This window comes from Sipha flava, unplaced genomic scaffold (assembly GCF_003268045.1).
Source record: "Sipha flava isolate LNK unplaced genomic scaffold, YSA_version1 311_pilon_pilon, whole genome shotgun sequence".
Lineage (NCBI taxonomy): Eukaryota > Metazoa > Arthropoda > Insecta > Hemiptera > Aphididae > Sipha > Sipha flava.
The window spans coordinates 23,579-45,114 of NW_020272991.1; the positions used below are offsets into that span (position 1 = coordinate 23,579).

The 21,536-nt window shown below is 28.7% G+C and overlaps 2 protein-coding genes across 4 annotated transcripts; one reads left to right on the top strand and one right to left on the bottom strand.

Moving 5' to 3' along the window:
• Positions 1–3,107: 3,107 nt before the first annotated feature.
• Positions 3,108–13,457, top strand: LOC112686497 (glyoxylate reductase/hydroxypyruvate reductase-like). 3 transcript variants are annotated; one of them, XM_025558775.1, is made up of 9 exons: positions 3,748–3,919; positions 8,007–8,057; positions 8,417–8,526; positions 9,033–9,175; positions 9,456–9,645; positions 10,400–10,566; positions 10,876–11,040; positions 12,972–13,097; positions 13,187–13,457. In XM_025558775.1, exons 2-9 carry the CDS (start codon positions 8,052–8,054, stop codon positions 13,306–13,308), a joined length of 1,029 nt encoding a protein of 342 aa, XP_025414560.1. In that variant the 5' UTR covers positions 3,748–3,919; positions 8,007–8,051; the 3' UTR covers positions 13,309–13,457. The 3 variants fall into 3 exon arrangements, with proteins under 3 accessions (XP_025414562.1, XP_025414560.1, XP_025414561.1); XM_025558777.1 differs by lacking the exons at positions 3,748–3,919; positions 8,007–8,057 and adding an exon at positions 3,108–3,204; XM_025558776.1 differs by lacking the exon at positions 8,007–8,057.
• A 2,423-nt stretch (positions 13,458–15,880) lies between these two features.
• Positions 15,881–19,815, bottom strand: LOC112686484. Its single transcript, XM_025558761.1, has 4 exons — positions 19,634–19,815; positions 18,690–18,768; positions 17,183–18,620; positions 15,881–17,131 (listed from the first exon to the last, which is right to left on the bottom strand). The coding sequence occupies exons 3-4, from the start codon at positions 18,569–18,571 to the stop codon at positions 15,932–15,934; spliced, it is 2,589 nt and encodes an 862-aa protein (XP_025414546.1). The 5' UTR covers positions 18,572–18,620; positions 18,690–18,768; positions 19,634–19,815; the 3' UTR covers positions 15,881–15,931.
• Positions 19,816–21,536: the final 1,721 nt, after the last annotated feature.

The following is a 21,536-nucleotide window of genomic DNA, read 5'->3' on the forward strand; positions in this document are numbered from 1 at the left end:
TAATTTATGGTATCAGGGAGTAAACATAATTAAGAGAGTGTTATGGGATATAGCTTTTCTTAATTTTTATTTGTTTAAATATGATTTAAAGTCAATAACATTTAGTGTATTATATTATTAATTGTTATTATAAATTTTATTTTTATTAATCCATACGAGCATTTATACGAGCATACATAATAAAATATTTTAGAATTGTAACTGAAATGCATTCTAAGTTTTGTTCAAATAAATAAATAAAAATATCTTGTAAAAATAGAATTAATATTTTTTTATTGTATAGGAACGCTTTTTGACCGTATCGCAGTGGTGTATTCATAATTTTTTTCTAGGGTATACGCTCAGCACATAAGCGTTTATTGGTGGTAGGGGAGGGGGTTAAACCCCTTAAAAAAATGTTCTACCTACCTAAGCTCAAAATTACATAATATGATGGAGACGTAGGATATACCTCTGCCAGACTTTTTTCCTAAGATGGGGGGTATACATTTCAACAAAAGTATTTTTGGGGATTTGAAGTGGGCGCGCGCCCCCTTAGTCCCCTTGGATTCACACCTGCTATGAAATTCTAAATTTTAAACTTATCTTTAATTAACTCATAGATATTTATCATATATGAAACATAATATTTATGTTAATATTTATTTTCATGAAACCTAATGTTTTATTATGTGTAATAATATTTTAGTATTAATTAAAAAATAATTTACAAAAACATGTGACGAATAAATACTGACTAAGTGACAAACTGACAACAATATAATAATTAATAATCACAATCTATCCAAAACATCGTAGACAGATCTGTTAATATTATGATAAATTTATAAACAGAACTTTTTGACTGTTGATGTATTTTAAAATTTTTAATATCCGATCGACAATACAATATCGAACGCGTCCACCGGTATTGTTTAAATTCTGATATTACAGTATGTAAACGCTCGGCAGTTTCCGACCGTCTCCGCAAATACCTGAAGTCGGGGGAAATTTAATCGAAGTTATGCGGGCACGAAGCTATTTTTGGATAGTGGCTATAGTATATAATAACAATAAATTCTATACTATTGTTGTATAATGCAGGCGCGTAGACAGGGGGGGGGCTTAGGGGTTCAAACCCCTCCCGAAATTCAGGAAAATGATGTTAAATTTGTTTTTATATACATAGTAAAATTGATATATAGATTATATTATTATAAAAATGTACAACGTAAAACCCCTCCCAAAACATTTCTTTGTGTATGCACCTGGTATAATGTATGCCTTATGGTGATGAAAAATTAGAAGCTTACGTATATATATTATGTACGAATGATTAGTTAGCGTATATCCATGATAGACGAATTTTCTTAAAGGTATACGCATAAATTCAAAAATAGGGATCCGGGTATATGGCGTATACCCGCGTAAACCCTCCAATACACCACTGCCGGTATCGTGAGTGGAATATGTTCAAATGCACAGTCGGCAGAGTTGGTTCGAACCCGGTTACTGACCAGGGGCGTACGTCACTGTTACTGATAAATTGGCTTTCTGGGTGGGACGATTGCTCCGAATGAAGAAACCGTCAATATGATTTTCTAATACATTATTATATTTTTTTGAAAAGTTACTGTTGAAGTACCAACCATTGTTGGTGACACTATTAACATTAAAAATAAGTGAATTTTCAAAAGGAAAATAAAACTAAATTAATAATTAGCGTACAAAACAATTATATTTTACCATCGATAATAATTCACGGTCGGATTTAAATGTAAATTCGTATTTTTTTTTAGATCTTTACCTATTTTAATAAGTGTTATTGTTATTAAATTGGTTTTAATTTTAATTTAAAAAAGAGGGAAACTTCTGGGTCGAGTGAAATATCGAGATAAATGTATGCTATCTATTATTGTAATGATATTTTAAACATGAAACCAATATGCTATTGCTATTGAAAAAACAATTCTGAGTGAAAACAGTGGATTGGTTTATATTTTTAAATATGGTTGATATAGTAGTAGAAACAAAGTTTTTTATGAGGTAGGTTGAACTGATAATATTTTAAATTTTGCAAAACAAAAATAGTGCATGACAAAATAATTGGCGAAGAGAGATTAAGTATCGAACTCAATTTTTTTTGCAATTTTTCTTTGTTTTTCTCAATTTTTTGATGTATTCATTGGTAAATGTAAAAAATGTAAAAAATTACCCACTTATAAGCGTTAGCAAATTTTTGATTTTTTTCTTGCATTAATTGAATACAAATATTAACGATGAAGTATTCTTTACCTATGTAGAATCTTACCATCCACACATAGGCATGTTTAGATAAAAATGTTCTATTATGACTTTTAATGACTGAAAATCGAAATTATTATAATATTATTAATTGATGAGAGCCTATAACGTATACGCGTGAACTTATCAGTCTTCTGTATCTAAATAGTGTTTTTTTAACTGTACAGCAATTATTATAATCGCACGTATAACACCGCCTCATTATATTATTGTGATATATTGATTCATTATTATATTACACAGATTAAAGTTACTACAAAAAGTAGTACTACCATGGGCGTAGCAAGGGTGGGGCAGGGGGTGACTTGCCCCTCCAGCGCCTCAAACTGAATTCTATTTGTTTATACCAAACGTGTAAGTCTTACATAAAAATCAAAAATTAAATAAAACATGTCTAAAAATAGTTAAGTGGGACCGAGTGTTATCTACAAGTGTAATCGTTTTGTCGTTTTATGTGTTATCCAATAGTCTATCTGTAGATCTGTGGTTCTCAACGGGAACGATATCGCCCTTCAGTGGGCGGTGAAGTATCACTTGTGGGCATTGAACTACTTTTGGGCGGTAGGGGGTAGTGAACTAGTTTTGGGTGGTTAGCACGCAAAAACTTTGTACATGGTGTGACCTAAAAATAATTCATACTAGATAATCCATATAATAACTATTAGTTACTAATAGGTATTATATGTTGAGCAATGCACAATAACGTATCTTTCATGGTTGATAAATTTATTATTTTTATTATTTTAGAGATTGTGCATGGACATTGTATTTTATTATAGGTAGGTACCTATATTAACCAACCTTTTAGTAAACCGTTTGATTTGACCCGTGCATGTTGTATTAGTTTTCGTTTTATACTCGTAATATTCAGTCTATTAAAAACGTGTTTTTAAAAAAAAAAATTACTACAAAAATACATGGGTAAATATCTACAAAAACAAAAGCAATATTTTTTACTTATTTGATTTTAAAATCTTTTTTAAAAGTAATATTTTTTCTAAATAAAATAAAAAATGTATTTATTACTATAAAATAAAATTGATAAATTATTACATTTTTTTCAAGTGTTTAATTTAATTAATTTACTAATACTATAATTAAAAAAATATGAAAAATAAAACATAAATGAAAACATTAGTTATGAGATAATTATTCAAATTTTTTTTCATATTTTCCAAATCATTAAGTTATTTCCTATCCCTCAGCCCTTACCATTAATTATAGAATTTTCACATAGGGGGGCGTTGAAGAATTGATTCCTACTCAAGGGGGTGTTAACATAAAAAAGGTTAAGAAACACTGCTGTAAGTTATTTGAATTACGAGTTTAACACTAATCGCTTTATGTTATTGCCTCCCCCCCTGATTAAAATCTTAGCTACGCCCATGAGTACTACTAAAAGACGTGTGGACGACCCGACGCGTACACTTGAACACGCATACATTTGTATAAATTATTTTACAGCGTCGAGGTCTTGACAGTCGTGGCGGGCACCTAAGACCGATAAGTCGCATGTTGTTAAATTCGTTTTATGTGTCGTACGACTTTAATTATATTTCTTACCGAGCAACCTAAACGATTACTTTAACACCGCGAATCACGGAATATCGACACGAGTCGTCCGCACACAACATAGGTAGGTATAATGTACAATTTATTTTATCTATATATTGCGATAATATTTTAATCGACTCCGACTGACCGATGGACACAGTAATTGATTATATCAGTTTTCGTTTCAACGTAAATACTTCAATTTTAAACGTATCGATCGGCGCACCATAAGTAACCATCAGGATTTGTTTACCTAATTGATAATTTTTTTTGGTTTTATGTTATATGTAATGTAACAATATGATCAGTTTTTAAGTATATTCAATTTGGTACAGTGTTATTACTTCGACGACGAGTTAGCACGGTTTCTTGTTAAGTATATCTGCTCAGTCTTATGGATTAAAAACTTCTCAAACCGTAGAAGTTTCCAAACAGTACAAAAGTATCTTGTATTTTAGTGTTATAAATGAAACTAAATAAATTATAAACGCAATGCCGAGAACTGATACTACGTCGGAGAAACTTTGTTTAATACACCAATAGTATATCTGTGCGAAATAAAAATACTTGACGAAAAAACTCTTTAAAGCTTTTCTTTTTTTTTCAATAACAATTTGAGAACTATTAGATTCCATTAAAAAAAAAATTGTATTTATTCAATTGTCAATATTGTGAACATTTAATCTTATCTATCATAAATATTCTTATCAGTCTAAACTTGTTTAGTTCTGGTTTCTGATAATCGGTTATAACGATTTTTTATAGACAAAGAATATTATGACACAAGCGCAACTAGAACCCAAATATTGGGCGTACTGAAATTGCTGAAAATAAAACTAAATGGCATTTAATTGTGATTACTATAGATGGATCTGAAAAAAATTACAGGAGTGCTACATTTGAACTCAGGGGTGCTAAACACCCTGTTGCGCCCCCCTATTTGCGTCTATGATTATATTCTATGCTACAGACATAAAAACATTTATTATAACATTATAATAGTATTATCATAAATAATCATTAGTACTAGTGATGGGAATAATCGAATGGTTAGTAATCGAAAAAAATGATAATCTATGATTAATAGTCGAAAACAAAATAATCGATTGATTACAATAATCGAATGAATTTTTCACTCTAACGATAAAATAATCGAATGGTTTTTTACTCGAATGATAAAATAATAGAATGGTTTTTTCACTCGAATCATAATATAATCCAATGTTTATTTTTAACTCACTACTTGTATACTATTGATTACTTTATAGTCATTGGTATTACGAGTGGTCATTGGTACAGTGTGTAATATATACGAATAATATAATACAATTAGGTAACTCAGTTGAAGTAATATCAACTAATTTTTTATAATCTTTCAAATAGATCATCAGTGAATTAACTATTTCATGTAGAAAATAAAAAATATAAAATAGAATAATTTGTTTTCATAAATATTTAACTATAAAATTTTAAATAAATACTATAAATATAAAATATTTCAAACTAACACAATATTAAAAACTGAATAATGTATAAAATATTAATAATAATTTTGGCATAATTCTAGTTTAGCAACCTATCGATTTTTTAATTTTTTTTTCCAAATGTGTGTTTTAGGGTGTTTTATAAGTATGCTAAAAATAATTAGTCCGGACAAACTTTGTTTTGAAGTTATTGATGAAAAATTTCAAAAACTTCATCTCTTTCATAACGCACATTTTTAAAAAAAAAAAAAAAAATACTTAGAATTTAATATTTAATTTTAATTTTCACATATTTACATTTTTATTGTCCCTGTTACCTACTTGAGGTAGTTTTGCATAGCAAGTCGAGGAATATTTATGATTTGCGGAGCGAAGCGACGGCGACGAGTGCCGAAACACTCATATAATAGTTTCATTGGCCATTGTCGATACCATACTCATCGTTTGCAAAAAAATGTTATTTAATTTTCACACTATAAAACAATTTTTAGTTCGTATGTAGGTGGACCGGGGTCAATTGTTGAAATTGATGAATCAAAATTCGGAAGGGGAAAATATCACAAAGGACATCACTTCAAGTTTTTGAAGTTTTTCATCAATAACTTCAAAACGAAGTTTTTCCGTGGTTCTTTTTTTTTTACATACTTATAAAACACCCTAAAACATACATTTTGGAAAAAAAAATTAAAAAAATCGATAGATTGCTAAACTAGAATCGTTCCATAATTTTAAAACTGTGTCTTGCATTGCGAAAATTGTTAGTTTATTAAATTACATTTAAATTACTGTTTAAAAATACAATATAATCAACATTTTTAGGATGAAGTCAGATGATCGTTCTTTGTCCTTAGTGCCGAAATTACACTAATTTGGGCTCGTGTACAGTAGCGTAGCAAGGGTATGGCGAACTCTGCTTACGCCAGGGTCACAAATTGCAAAGGGGCGCAAAATTGTGCAAAAGTTGTATTTTTATCCTACAGTCAAATCGAAATTTTTCTATTATAATTTTTGAAATACGTAGATGTAGTCTATTTGTACAGACTAAATTTGAATTTAATGATGAAATTATGAAAATAGCACAAGGACATTTAAATAAAAAATTTCATATGAATTTGCTACGCATAAAACGAGAAAAGTAAATTTTCAAAGTTTAAACACTGTATTAATGACTTATAAATAAAAATTGTATCCTTACAAAAAAATATCGTAACATCAAATTTTAATTTATTAAAAAGCGTTTTTTTTCTAAGTTTGCCAGGGGCGTTAGAGAGTCTTCCTACACTACTGCCCGTGTGTAAGTAAAATTAATTCCCTCCCCCGCACCCGGACTCTGCAGGGAAACCGTACCGTATTTGTAACTAAACTATTTTGAATTTCGATTATTCAGGCTGTAAAAGAAACGTTGAAGTACGATAATATGTACAAAACAAAATCAATCAATTATTTTTCAAACTCCATAAGTAACTATTATTACAAAATGGTTTTATTTTCTTGCTTTTTACATATTTTTGAAATATTACCATTGGGTAATGAGCCCGTGCGTTTGACACACGCAACACACCCGGATATTGCGGCACTGTTTATCTCGTTTTTAAAAACACGCCTTTTGATGGAACACATAAATATTTTAATTGTAGCGTATACAGTTTAGGAAATGTATTTTTCTGTTATTATATATATTTGTGGGTTTTTACTAGTCATTTTTATCATATGAATGTTTTATTTGATTAATTCCATTATTTTATTATTCGAATGATTTTTTAAATAATCGAATTGATTCGATTATTCCCATCACTAGTTAGTACATCTATTATCCACGACAATTTATATTAAATTTGTTGGTTTCTTTAATTATGAAGGACTTAGCATTGGTGGAAGGGAAAGGCAGAAGGAACAACTGCCTAAGGCCCCGTCATTTTAGGGGCTCCGCGCTAAAGTCTGCGCCTTACATGGGATTATATAATTTGCAAGCCTGTAATTTTGTTTTTAAAATTAAATAACAAAGTCCCCCCGTTATATGAAATAAAATTTGTTTTACATATTTACCTAATTAATATACATTTTATAGTAGGTAATTAAATAATAATTCAATTAGTGCGGTGTATTATTTTAATTATTTAGAGTGACAATTTTCCACGCAGGAAACATAAATACACTTCTGATTGTTGACGCTTTAATGATATTATGTCCATATTGAGGAAAAATGTTTTTAGATAAGTTATGTTAAATAGAAAAATATGTTATTTTAGTACTAAAGCGTTCTAGAAAAGTTTGTTTGCCTTAAAGAAGAGTATTATAGGGTTCCGCAAAACCTCTAGCCAGCGCCAATTATATAAATATTACTTATATCAATTAAATCTCTATTTGGTTAAAAAAAACCCTAAATATAAATCTAGTACCTAGTAGTTATTAGAAATATGTTTACATATAATAACATTTTTATTACATTTTACAAAAACTATCTATGATTTAATAAATATATATACTTTTGATTATACAAGTATATTCTAGTTAACCAACCTAATATATATATATATATATATATATATATATATATATATATCATTGAACATTCTGAGATTTGCTAATTTTTGTAGTAGAAGGTTTTTATTAAGTAAAAATAATTTTGCCTAATCTACATATCTACTCAGTACTCACATGATAAAGTTGTTTTTATCTTTTCAGAGCCATTAAAAGAAAACTCCGAAGAAAACTGAAACATTTAACTATATGAACGTATTGATACTAATTTTTATTTACATATTTATATTGTTATTATGTATTAAATTACAGTTAAAATAATAAATAAAATTATTTCCTTATATAATTGAGTGCATATAACATTTTTGCATATATTTGTGCATTTTTAATATTTGAATGCATTTTTGCATCCATATTTTCATGATTATCAATGCAATAAGTCTTGAGCCCTAGTAAAAACTTTTTACTAATACCATATATATTGTTATAGACTTGTTACTTGTTTTATATATTCATAAATTATATAGTGTATGGAATTTATGAATGTATTTTACTAGCTAGATTTATTTAGAATAAATAAAGTAATGCTTCATTATAAATATTTAATTTTACAGTGGAAAGTTTTCTTTCGTGTAAAACCAGTCTGCAATATGTCATCAAGACTTAAAGTGCTGTTAGTACGGAATAATTTCCCAAAAAAAGCCATTGATTTGTTGAGTACAAGGTATTTAAATTGTATTTATTCAATTTTCATTAAATTGTAACCATGAAATGGGCCTTGTGCCATACAGCCTATACATATAACCTAAATTTACAGGTGAATTATACCTATATAATATAGGTATAATGCACCTGTAAATGACTGTTTGGTTAGATATAATGTTAGATAGTTGGATCCTACTCGATCCTGGAGTATGAATTATTAGAATTATTTTATGTAACATAAATTACCATAAAAAAAATTCTATAATCTTAATAGTTTAAATAAAAATGAAGTAATATGTTGTAGTTCAAAACTATTTAAACAGAAATAATAAGTTTTTACTCATTTTCCTTGAGTTAAAATGTGTAAATACGTATATTTGGCACTAATGTTTGTGGTTTTAAAAGCAATTTTTAGGAGAAGGAGAAGCTTATAAACTATATAGCTTATTTAAAATAATTATAGAAATCTGATCTGATTTAGATAAGTATTATTAATATATTTTAATGTTCAGTAAACAATTTCAGATTCGACTTGGAAGTATGTAAAATGAGTAATATAAATGGTAAGTCAGTGACCACGCAAGACATTATCGATTGCATTCCTGGGAAATTTGCATTATTCTGTTTTAGTGAAATTGATGTAAATGAAGCAGTTCTGAAAGCAGCAGGTTAATATCAAAATGTTTCACTATTACTATTAATATTAGCTAATTGGCAAATTGACGTTGGATGGTCATGAAATTACTTTTTTTTTTTCATCGAGTACAATTCATGAACTGAATAAAGTTAACTTTTAATCTTTGTTTATTTTATGGACGGTAAAAATGTTTGAATACGTCCTATTTATAATTATTAAATTATTATTATAGTTCTACTTATTATGATGTATTCTAGAGATTCGTGACAGTTAATCTTTTTATTAAAAATGTATTTTCATTGTTTCTTTAGGACCCAATTTCAAAGTGGTTGGTACAATGTCGGTAGGATACAACCATGTGGATTTAACGGCTATGAAAAAATATGGAGTCCGTCTCGGATACACACCTGGGGTTTTGACAGAAACAGTGGCTGAACTCGCTGTGGGTCTCGTCATAGCCACTTCCCGGAGGTTTTTTGAAGCGAACCGTGAACTGAAAACGTTAGTGTCGTGTTAACTAAGGCATGCAATCGCGTATAAATTTAAGTTAAACCAACAATAATTTCACTACATTGATGATGCTGATTTGTTCTGAAATTCAGGCTTGGATAATAATCTTTTTATTACATTATTTCCTCTACCGAAATACTACCCAGAATGACAGGGAATGTAATCGCGAACATTTACTAATCAATAGGTCGCCAGTTTTTACTATAAAAACGTTGCGTGAGCTAAAAAAAATTATTTTAACTTTACTAATTAACTTTTTTTTAAAATTTAAGTCTTCAATTTATAAAATGTATAAAAGGTACAGGTGACAAATTATAAATATCCAAAAAAAAATTCATCAAGATTATTGTGTAGGCCTGTGTACAACATATGGTGAACCATATAAAAAACATATTAAATGTCATGTAAATGCATGTTACCAACCTGGAGGCTGGAATTCATTTTTAGCATCCTCCTAAAATATTTCAAAGGTCAAACAATTTACTATTTCCTTTAAAAGTTCTTTACGTCAAGATAACAATAAAAGAACGAAGAAAGAACTTGCTAGATTTAACAAAAATTTGAAACAGCATCACTCTGTTTTTTATTCATTGATCCCTGGATTTTCTTACATAAATTATTTTGGTAGTACAATAATGTTGGGAAAAAATATATAAATATTTCTTTTAATGATAGACAAATCGAATGATATTACTTTAATTTTACCAGTATCGAATAATATTGTTGGATTTTTTTCTTTTTATAGAGGTGGATGGAAGGAATGGAATCCCACGTGGATGTGTGGTAGAGGGATTTCAAATTCTGTTGTAGGTATCATCGGTTGCGGTAACATCGGAACATCGATTGCTGAAAAATTGAGTAAATTCAAAATTTCTCAACTATTGTATACGAGTAGATGTGAAAAGCCTGATGGTGGGTATAAACTCAATGGTATAAATCCGCCTTGCCACATTGTATAGCACTTGAACGTTTAATAATATTTGTTAGAGTTCGGGACTTTGGGTCAAATTATCATAACTATACTATGAATTATTATAATACACTATGATTGCGTACATTTATTTAATTTTAGAAGTATATTAATGTTAAATGTTTAGTGCGATTCAACTTATTCAGTTTTAAATACAGCTTTGACTCATGTCTGATTTAATTTTTGCTCTAATTATTATTATATATATCTAATCTCGTTTGACAACTACACATGTATGTCGCGTTTTGCAGTCAAAGCCCTTGGCGGACGGTTGGTCTCAGTGGATGTGTTGGTTAAGAGTAGCGATTTTATTGTGGTCGCTATGGCTCTGAACGAGGATACGAAATTTATCGTGAACAGAGATCGTATCGCCTCCATGAAACCCAATGCCATACTGGTGAACGTCGGCCGTGGAGGTTTGTATGGTTTTTAATTATATTCTTAGAGATATTAATTATTTGTGTAATTTAATTAATTAAATGTGCTTATGAACTATTTGCTTTTATATGGACTAAAAATACAGTCAATTAAACGTTCTACTGTGCGATTGATTACATTAATATTTATTAAAAAAAAAAAAATACGTACCTATGATTAAACAACGGAAACTTACACTTTTTTTTTATAAAAATATCATATTTAAAATATTCTAAAATACAAAAAATGTTTGTCATATAAATATATTTCACTCTAAAATTGTCATAGTATGTGTATATGTTACTGGAAATTTTGACAATTTAGGAAATTACGACAATTCCTAATAGCGGAAGGAAACCATATCATTGCCTAGGAGTTTTCATCCGAAGTTTATTAGGCAATGTTACCATGCATCGCTCTCTTACACGAAAGCATTGGTGATTATGATGTTGCAGATCATATAGGACCAGCTAAACTTTGTAACTATTAGAACAAACTAACTCGCAACGGCAACATGCTAAAAAACCATAATTGTCAACCACCAACTGCAGTGCATTTTATAAGGAATTTTCTCTGGGTGACAAAAAATGTTTTTCTCAACATAGTCAATGTAATACCATAGTACGATTATAGTATTACACGTTTGTTTCGCATTATTTCGCCCAATTTTTCAAAATATTATCGACAAAATATAATCACTGGGCGACATTTGTGTCACCTAGTTAACTAGTTAAAAAATGCACTGACCAACTGTCAATATTGTCCGTGTTCTAAAAATATCAGGTGGGGAAATTACTGATATCTATAATAGGAGAGAGTTTGTTAATAGAATAATTAATAAATTACATACTATGTGGGGTGACGTTAAATTAGTTTACGGAAAACCAAGACATGGTCACTCAGGTATAGAACGTGCGAACCGAGACGTGGAAGATATGTTGGTTGATAACATGAATGGCGAAAACCAAATAAACATATTGACTATCTGGATTAATAATATTCTTATTTAGTTGATTAACAAAAACAAAATATAGGTACTTAATGCGTGTCAATCATATGGTATGCTCACAATGTAGAAAAACAGGCTCAAAAAATGATTAAAACATCAAATAGAAAATATAATGAATATAGTGTTGGAACCACAGTACGTCTGAGCATTCCTGATGCAGATCGCGATTGTGAATCACCGAGAAATTACACTAATATTAGCACCTTAATCATCTTCGTATTTAAACGCTTAGGTAATAAAAATACATTTTTTTTAAATCGTAGACACCGAAAGTGGATTTTTAAAACATATGTACACGAGATTGGAAATAAATCCTTGCAAAGCAAATTTATTGGATTCAACTATTGTTTTAGAATCGACAGGTTATGTGGAAAAACTAATATCACTTCGACGGGAGACAGCTACTCTTTACAACACTTGATTGTTTATTGATTATTTAATAGGGTTATTTATTTATTTAAGGTGGATAATTAATAATTGTGTTTGATAAAAGTATTATTTAAATTAGATATATTAAATTTAATTATATAAAAAAAATATGGCATCTTTGCCTGATATCCGTAGGAAATGACAACATATACTACTAGTCTATGATATAATTTCTTTCCGCTATTAGGAATTGTCATAATTTCTTAGGAACGGTCATCATTTATTAAATGTTAATATTTCCTGTAGCATATACAATACACGAGTAATAATAAAACGAGTATGAACGATGAACAGCTATATCAATGGTAAATTCGAAAATATTGACGGTTAATGGTATGGTAATTAATAATAGGTTCCATTATTTGCTATGGGTAAAATCGCAATTTCCGAATAAACCCTTTTTAAATACGGACCCGCAATTATTGATATTCTGATATAATATTTTTCAATGAATCTGTATGTAACGGTTTTTATTTAAAACTTATTTCGTAGAACTGATTGATCAAGACGCTTTGGTCGAAGCGCTACAAGAAAAGAGGATCAGAGGCGCTGGATTGGACGTAATGACGCCCGAACCGTTACCGCTTGACCATCCTCTGATGACTATGGACAATGTTTGTATGTATAATGTTGTTTCCATTATAACTATACGACATTCGTATATCTAATGTTCGATAGGTAATTTCCATTAATTTTGTCGTTTGCAGTACTGTTGCCGCATATAGGATCCTCGACATTGGAAACAGAGGATGAAATGGCCATGTTGACCGCGCAAAATATATTGGCCGTTTTGGATGGCAAACCTATGCCTTGTGAAGTGATTTTATAGACTCTAGTGTAGGGTTGCCATACGTCCTGGAAAACTGGGATTGTCACCAGTTTTGGATTTCGCGTCCCGGCGTCCCGAAAAATGTTTTCGGAACGTCCATATGTCCCGGCTTAGACGTTTAGAGGAAATGTAGTATTGTTTAATTTTTAATTTCGATCATTTTATCTCAAAGTACATTTTTAATCGTAATCGATCAACAATATATAATAAAAACATAATTTGTAATATACACATATAATATATACCTAATATATTTTATTTTATAAAAAATTTTTTAAATATTATATTACCGGCCATTAATGGTTCTCTTCAGTGGCGTATTATATATACTTTTGTATGGGGTAGATCAGGGGGATCATTTGTAAACAAATCATTATTTTTTTTTTATTTACGTTTCTAAAGCTCTCACACTAAGAACATTATTTTGTAACATTTAAAAAAAGGCCTAGGGGGAATCTGACCTCCACCCCCCCCCCTTGTATACGCCACTGGTCCTCTCAATATATTAAAAGTTATATAAAAAGTATATTACTCAATCTCAATACTGTGTTTGTGTTGTCCCGGTTTCACCTTATAAATTTATGGCATCCCTACTCTAGTGGTATCCGGTTGTTAGCTAATGTCACGAATGCTTATATTTAATATATGTAATATGAAAAAGGTATACGAGTTGTAATTAAAGATCTAACAGTTTTAATAATTTTACTCTTTTAATTTAATAATCACGATTTTTTTTTCATATATACATAAATACATGTGTAAAGTTCGTGTACTAAAATTATAGTTTTTTTAAATTTTATTTTATTTTTCTTACGAAAATAACTGTAACATTTTATTTAAATTGAATACACCATACGAATACTAAGTGTTATTTAATTTTTTTTTTAATTAAGATAATACATAATGTATTTAATCGTTTTGATATTAAAAATTGATTTAACTCATTATGCAGTAAGATATCACGTTTTCACAGGCAGCGTAATATTATTTGCACTTATTAACATCGATTGTCCCCTGAAAATATTCTTATTATTTAAATTAGGTTACAAACGGTAGGTAGATAATATAGGTTTACGCGTTACAAATACATTTTTGCTCATACTTGGAATTGGAATTGATTAATCTTTTGGTTTAACCTGATGTGCAAGTAAAACATGGGTTTGTTCTGAAGGAATCGAATACTGAAGTTCAGCATACAGTCGACAGATTTGTTAGTGTCATTTTGGTGAAACGTAATTTACATATTAGCTGTGATTCGAATATGTTTGAGTCATGCAACACATAACTAAAATACAGTTTAACCTCTATATTTAATTTGTCCCTATTAAAAACGTGAAATAGCAACAATGAAACGCGACGTAACTATAAATAATAACATACAGCGCTCAAATTGGGGGTCGCGCAGGGGAACGGAGTTCCTTTTTTTTTTTTTATGCGCATCTCAACTATATTTTTCCACTGGAACGGGGAGACACCCTTTCCTAACACCCTAACCTAACTATTGTCAAAATAATTTTTATTAAAGTATGGATTTCAATTTACGTCAATTTTATAAATATTATGATTTATAATATCAAAACTATTTTTGATATTTGTTTAGTAACACGTTGAGATCCACTAGTAGTACACTTATCAGTAACCAGTCTATGTTAGCCGAAATTACGGCGTCGTCGTTTCAGGAAAAATATAAATAGTAATGTCTGGTATATACAAATATAATTTACTATATACTTTATTCATTGTATGGTTTGTTATTAATATTATAGAAATTACTTGGAATTTAAATATTTGTGTTAATTTTTAACCGTACCATTTTTACAAAAGAATCATTAGCACAATTTTTCTGATGCTTTGCAATCAACTAGGAATTAGGTATTAATTGTCTTAACAGATAAACAATTATATCATTTGATAAAAAAGCAACAATATTTACACGGTTTAAATGAGCAACTCCTTCAAGATAATATACATAGTTGTGCCGCCGCTTTACCTACCTTGCGCCACGACTGTGGCGCTGGATAATCTAAAATCAAAAACTCATAATTACGAATATTGATTTTTGAATCATATCTATTTTTTAAAGCCATATGTATTCAACATTTATATAAAAAAAATAATAAATTCAAAATTACCAAATATTCATTTAAGTATAAAAGTAGCTTAGTGGATTAAATTTGGAAGAACAATAATACAGAATGAATTAGTTGTAATATCAAGGGAGTTATAAGAGTATTCACAATGTTATTTAATTTTTTTATTTGTATTAGTTTAAAAACCAATTTATGCTGTCATTTTTACAGTTTAAAATACAATTTAATGGGAACAATTTTATGGACTATAATTAACTTAAAAATAATTAATAAAATAATTAACAATCTTTGATGCAAATTAAATTAAATTAATTTATAAATTATAAATTGAACTTCTAAAATGTAAATTATAATACCACATACAACATATATCACAAGAAATTAAAAAAATTCTTTTACAACTAAAAGTAAGTAGGTAATACATATTTTTACAAATTTGATCATGAAATTCAACCATCGTTTAAAACAAAATAAAAAAATGAATTATTATACTTAAGTATATTTAAATAAATATATTTACATATAGATATACATCATATAGAATTCAACTCTTTGATAAGATTAACAATTTCGGTTGCTGTCGTATAATGTTTACAGTAGGTATGTTCTAAACATTGATTAATGTAAACAGAAGCTCTAAAGTTTTTATCCAGAACAATACATTTGTTTGCTATAGGAATACCATATATATCTATTATCATATGAGAGATAACATACCGCAGTGGATTAGTAACAATACTTAAGCTCCACGAAGGCATTGTTTTTGAAAGTTCAGACATCAATTCTTTCAAGTTATTCTTTTCATAAGCTGCACCTTCTCTAATAGGTTCTACTTTATAATCAACATCTAAATTTTCACAAAAGTAATTTGCATTGAATCTTGATTTAGTTTCAACATCTTTTACAATAGGCGTTATTGTTACCATAGAGGGAGGGACTGATTCAGAGTAATTTTTATGGAATACAGAAAGAGGTTCATCTAGAACTGTCTTTTTAAGAGTATCAATTGATATATTAAAACGTTTTGAAAGGAGAAAAATTTCACGTTCTACACGCGATTCTAATTTAGCTTCAACAGATTGTTCATATAATTCTGAAGAATGTTTGATCACCTTTTTTGACATACATTTTTGAAATATTTGAGGTGATATCTTAGCACTAGGTACTAATGATCTTGAAATATCATTGGTTTTCTTTAGAGGAGATTCCATTTCGTTTAAATCTGGTTCAGGTGATTTTCTTTTAATGCCACTGTTGGTTGATTCTCTACATTGACGACTAATGGCTTCAGACAGTATGGCCATTCCATAATTTATTTCAGAGCTAATCATAGGATTTGATATATAATTTGAATCATCAACATTTAAATGGGAATGTTGATCATTATCATTGGACAATACACTATTGGATACTGTAGGTATAGTAATTTCAGAAGAACTCTCAGTTTCTGCAGTATATGGCATATTATTTTTGGATTTAACACCTACAGTTTCTGAGATATTATCATTCCTCAAACCTATGGGTTTTGTGGAAGTAATATTATTTGTAATTGATATGTTTTCATGGTGTTCTGTCTCAGGAATATTTGTTATTGAATTATTTAGATCAATATCTGTATTTAAACTACCAATCAAATCTGGATTCTTAATGTTTATATTTAATTTTTTTTTTCGCTTTACTTTAACATTTTTACGAATTATATTTTTCTGAGTTTTCAAAACATTATCAGACAATGTAGCACTATTATTAAAATTTTGTTTTGAATCATCCATTGAAACATTATTATTGGATTTTAACATGTTATGTGATAATAATTTGTTTCCACTCCATTCATCACACCACTTATTTTTAATTTTTGGTGGTTTATTATCATTTCCAGACATTACAGTATCATCAGATTTTTCAGAAAAATCAGGCTTTGGACATTGTGGAATATTTTCATGAACTACAGACAGTTTTCTGGATTGATTCAACTGATTATTATTTTTCAGCATCATGGTATCATCTCCAGATTTTTCGGACGAAACTATGTTTGGAAAATATTTTATATTTTCCAAAACTACAGACAGTTTTTTAGATCGATTTAAATAACAATCACCTTTTAAAAGATCGATATCAGATTCTGAAATTTTTCTTTTAAAAGGACGTCCAAAATGACGAGAAATTATTAAATCATTATTTCCTTCAAGCTTGTAAGGTGGATTATTTTTATTTATTATAGGTTTTTTCTTCATGTCAACTATGGGCTTTGTAGAACTTTTAATTTTAGAAGTTTTTTGTGGTACAATTTTATTGCTAAATTCAAGTACATTAGATTCATTATTTTTATTATGATTAAAATTTTTTACTTTAGATATATTTTTAGTAGATTTAGGCGCTTCACTTTGATAGGCTTGTGATACTACAAAATTTATAGTATTTTCAATTTTATCAGATACAGAATTTTTATTTATATTATCTATAGCCAATTTTTTTTCATTACAAATAACAGGTCTAGAGGTTTTAGTTTTAGAAACTTTTGATGATATAGATTTATCACTGCTTACATGTTCATTAGAAGTTTTATTTTTATTTGTATTGTTTAACATGGAGCTTTTTTTTTTGAAAGAGACAGATTTTGCAGCTTGTTTTTTAGACATCTTATCTGATACAATGTTATTGCTTTTTTCAAGTTTATCAGTTGAATTATCTTTATTTAAATTAGTCATAGCAAAATCTTCTAAAATAGTATCAGTTTTACTAGTTTTTAATGAATTTGGTTTAGAAATATTTACTTTATTTTTTACAAAAAGGTTTTGAGAACAATTGGATAACTCACTGGGTTCACTATATGTTGAATTGGTTTCTGCAGACTTTGTAGAAGCAGAAATTTCATTTTTTTTTCTTTTAGTTTCTTTTTTTTGAGGAGTTATAGATTTTTCCGGTTCGATTTTGCTAAATTTCTGTTTTTTGCAAGTAATTTTTTGTTTTTTATTAGTTCCTAATTGTCCACCATTTTTAATATACATGTTGTTTTGATGTGAATATTTTTTAGAAATCCTAATAGATCGTTTTGTTTGTATAGATTTTTTACTTACATTAGTTTTTTTTGAAGTCATAGTATTAATACTTTCAGTATTGAATGTCGGTGTTTCATCAAAGCGTAGTAATTTAACAGCACAGTCAAAGTTCATTTCAGCAATTTGTTTAATAATCACTTGCGATTGAATACATCCAAGACATCTAAATTCAAAGTTTAATAATTAATGAAATTATTTTAATTTATAAGCTTATAATTTAGTTATGGTATACCAATTTGAAATATCCAGGGTAAGATTCAAAACTAAAAGTTTACTTTTGGTGACACTACGATTATCTACTTAACTCATACCTAAAAAAATAAAATTAAAATAATAATAAATATCAATGCATAAAATGGTAAATGCCACACGGGAAATTGTTTTTACTTCCTGAAAATTATATTATATATTATTATATCATTACTTCATATACTTCAAAGAATTTAAAGATATTTATAATTTTGTGGAGAGTAAATATAAATTTAAATTTTTTATTATGTTATATAAATTCAAAATGAGTATTATTCGTTAACATGTACTTGAAATTGTATACATTTAAAAACTAGTATAAAGCTATTAATAAATAAAAAAAGTAAACAATTAAAAATATACAGTGGGTTCCGCTTAATATGGGAAAAATGATCTGGTCTCAAATCCAATGTATACTAACAAGGTCAAAAAATTCCATATAATATGAGCACTCGGTTCAATCTAGAAACAAAATAAGCTTGGTATATTAACAATATACAGATTGTTAAGCGACCAACTGACAATATCGTAACATCAAAATTAAGATATTTTTCAAATTTAAGTAAATTTTGATTGACAAAACCAAATACTAAACAATCTTGTTGAAAATCTAAAACAATGTAATTATTAAAACTGTAAGTCAATGATGTCAATGAATGTATTTCAACAAGAGGTTGTAGAATTTGATAAATATTAATGCAGCACAAAACAATAAATATTTTACTCAGAACCAAATGGATACTAATAAAAATTAGTAAAGGAATTATGACTGGAAGTTGAATACAAAATTGCTAATGAAAATGATAGAATCATAGTTAATGCTTAATAATTGTAACTAAAGATTGCATGTTATAAATATTGTTAAAATTATACTAATAAAAAACGGTATTATGGTGGTACCAATTTATTACTATAATGTATACAAACCTCTCTAGAGCGAACACATGCTCATGGTAAACATGAAATCCATTGCACAAACTTCATAATAGCCGTTAGAAACATAGCAAAGAAGTCATGAAGACTGATTAAGGAAATCGGAAATTAAATATATATGACGAATATCGAGGAAATAACAAAAGTAAAAAGTGAATATGAACGTGAAAAATTCATAAATGGTTTAAAAATATTTGAATACTAAACTATATATATAGTACAAAAAATAACAATATTTGTGTTATCACTACTAGTGCATTGTACTGTTATCACATTTGATAATGGTATTTTTTCCATAGAGGAATACTTTATGATTTTTTCATAGCTACTGATCATAATAAATAGTTGTAACACTGGTGCAATAAGAAAACAAACATGTACACCATGTATGCGGTAACATGGGATGAACAAGTGATTACAAACTACTAAAAGCCACAATCCACAAATGTTGTAATTTATAACTAGTAATAAATATTAAAACAAGACAATAATTTTATAATATTCTTTGTTTTTAAAGTTTGTACGAGAAAGTTTTTTTCATACATTATTTTTAATTTAAAAAATATATTTTCATATACATTTAACAATTGAGTGGTATGGTCATTATCATTTGTAGGTAAACTTGCAAATTAAGATATAATTCTTCCCGGAAAATATTAACAATTTCTCTAGTTGGAAAACCCATGTAAATACGAACAATTAAAAGTTACATTAAATAATATATTACCTCTACTCAGATAATAAGAATTATATAACACAGAATTAACTAAAAAAATCATCATAAAACATGTAATTTTAAAAAATTGATTTTTCTATTAATTACATTAATTGTTATTATAAGCATCACAAAATATTTTTTACCTTAGGGTTTTTGGATAGGTAACACCACAAATATTGACAATTTCTTGATTAAAACAGAAAATTCCATAGCATAGTTCATTCCATCATTCTATAGCAATGTCAATGTACAAACTGAGGATGGATAATGAACTATTTATTAAAGCACACAATCATTTTTTGATCAGCGTTAATGACACAAATTTCGTCAATTATCGCCACAAACATAACCCACGTATTAATGTATTTTCTTTCAGTTTTACATATATTTAATGCACCGTGTAAGCGGTGTAGACATTTTTTAGATAGTTTAAAACTGAAATATAATAATAATGTGGGTTCTCGAGTTACGGAAAACTTGGAAAATTAAAACAATATTTTCCTGAAAATAGTGTTATCTTTTAGAAAATAACATTATAATCAAGCACCAACTCTGTTAACATCAGTGTTCAATTGATAATGAAATCTGTCGGTCGAATGTTGGTTTGGTATTATTGATGAACAAAAATAATTGTACATAAACAATGATACTAACATACGTACCTACAGCAGCATATCCAAACTATTTACGAATTATCATCATCTAATCATTACTATTTTTGGGAATGTACTACTCACGTAGTTCATAAATTTACGTAGTTCCGATTTTACGTGAATAATTTTTAAAATAAATTAATCCAGCCGCTCTAGTGACGATGACGTAAAAATCGCACGTGTGAATTGTTCTGCACTGTAGCGGCGACAACGGCGACTGCGACGATTGTCACGTTTCAACGCATGGTGCCCTGTTACCGCGGTATCAAACTTAACCCTCGGCATTCGGTTTAATCCGAGTTTAAACTTTTCCTGTGGCCAACTTTACTATTACGGACTAATCTCGGTCCGAATTCTGCGCGGTTGTGGGTCGAGATTATCTGCGACCAGCACCGCGGGCCACGTGGGGACGTGTGAAACCATAATGGACAGGTTAGCAGCCGCTCGACGTTGACGTACCAGGGTACCAAGAGTTTGGTAACTGACTACGATCGACAGACCGGACGAGTGCTTAGTAGAAGCGTAC

Coding starts and splice junctions, on each gene's coding strand:
- LOC112686497 (XM_025558775.1), top strand. Junction 10,567..10,875: donor TAGATGTGAAAAGCCTGATG/GTGGGTATAAAC, acceptor CGCGTTTTGCAG/TCAAAGCCCTTGGCGGACGG. Junction 13,098..13,186: donor GATGACTATGGACAATGTTT/GTATGTATAATG, acceptor TGTCGTTTGCAG/TACTGTTGCCGCATATAGGA.
- LOC112686484 (XM_025558761.1), bottom strand. CDS start 18,571: ATGAACTTTGACTGTGCTGTTAAATTACTACGCTTTGATGAAACACCG. Junction 17,132..17,182: donor ATAACATGTTAAAATCCAAT/AATAATGTTTCA, acceptor AATAGTGCTACA/TTGTCTGATAATGTTTTGAA.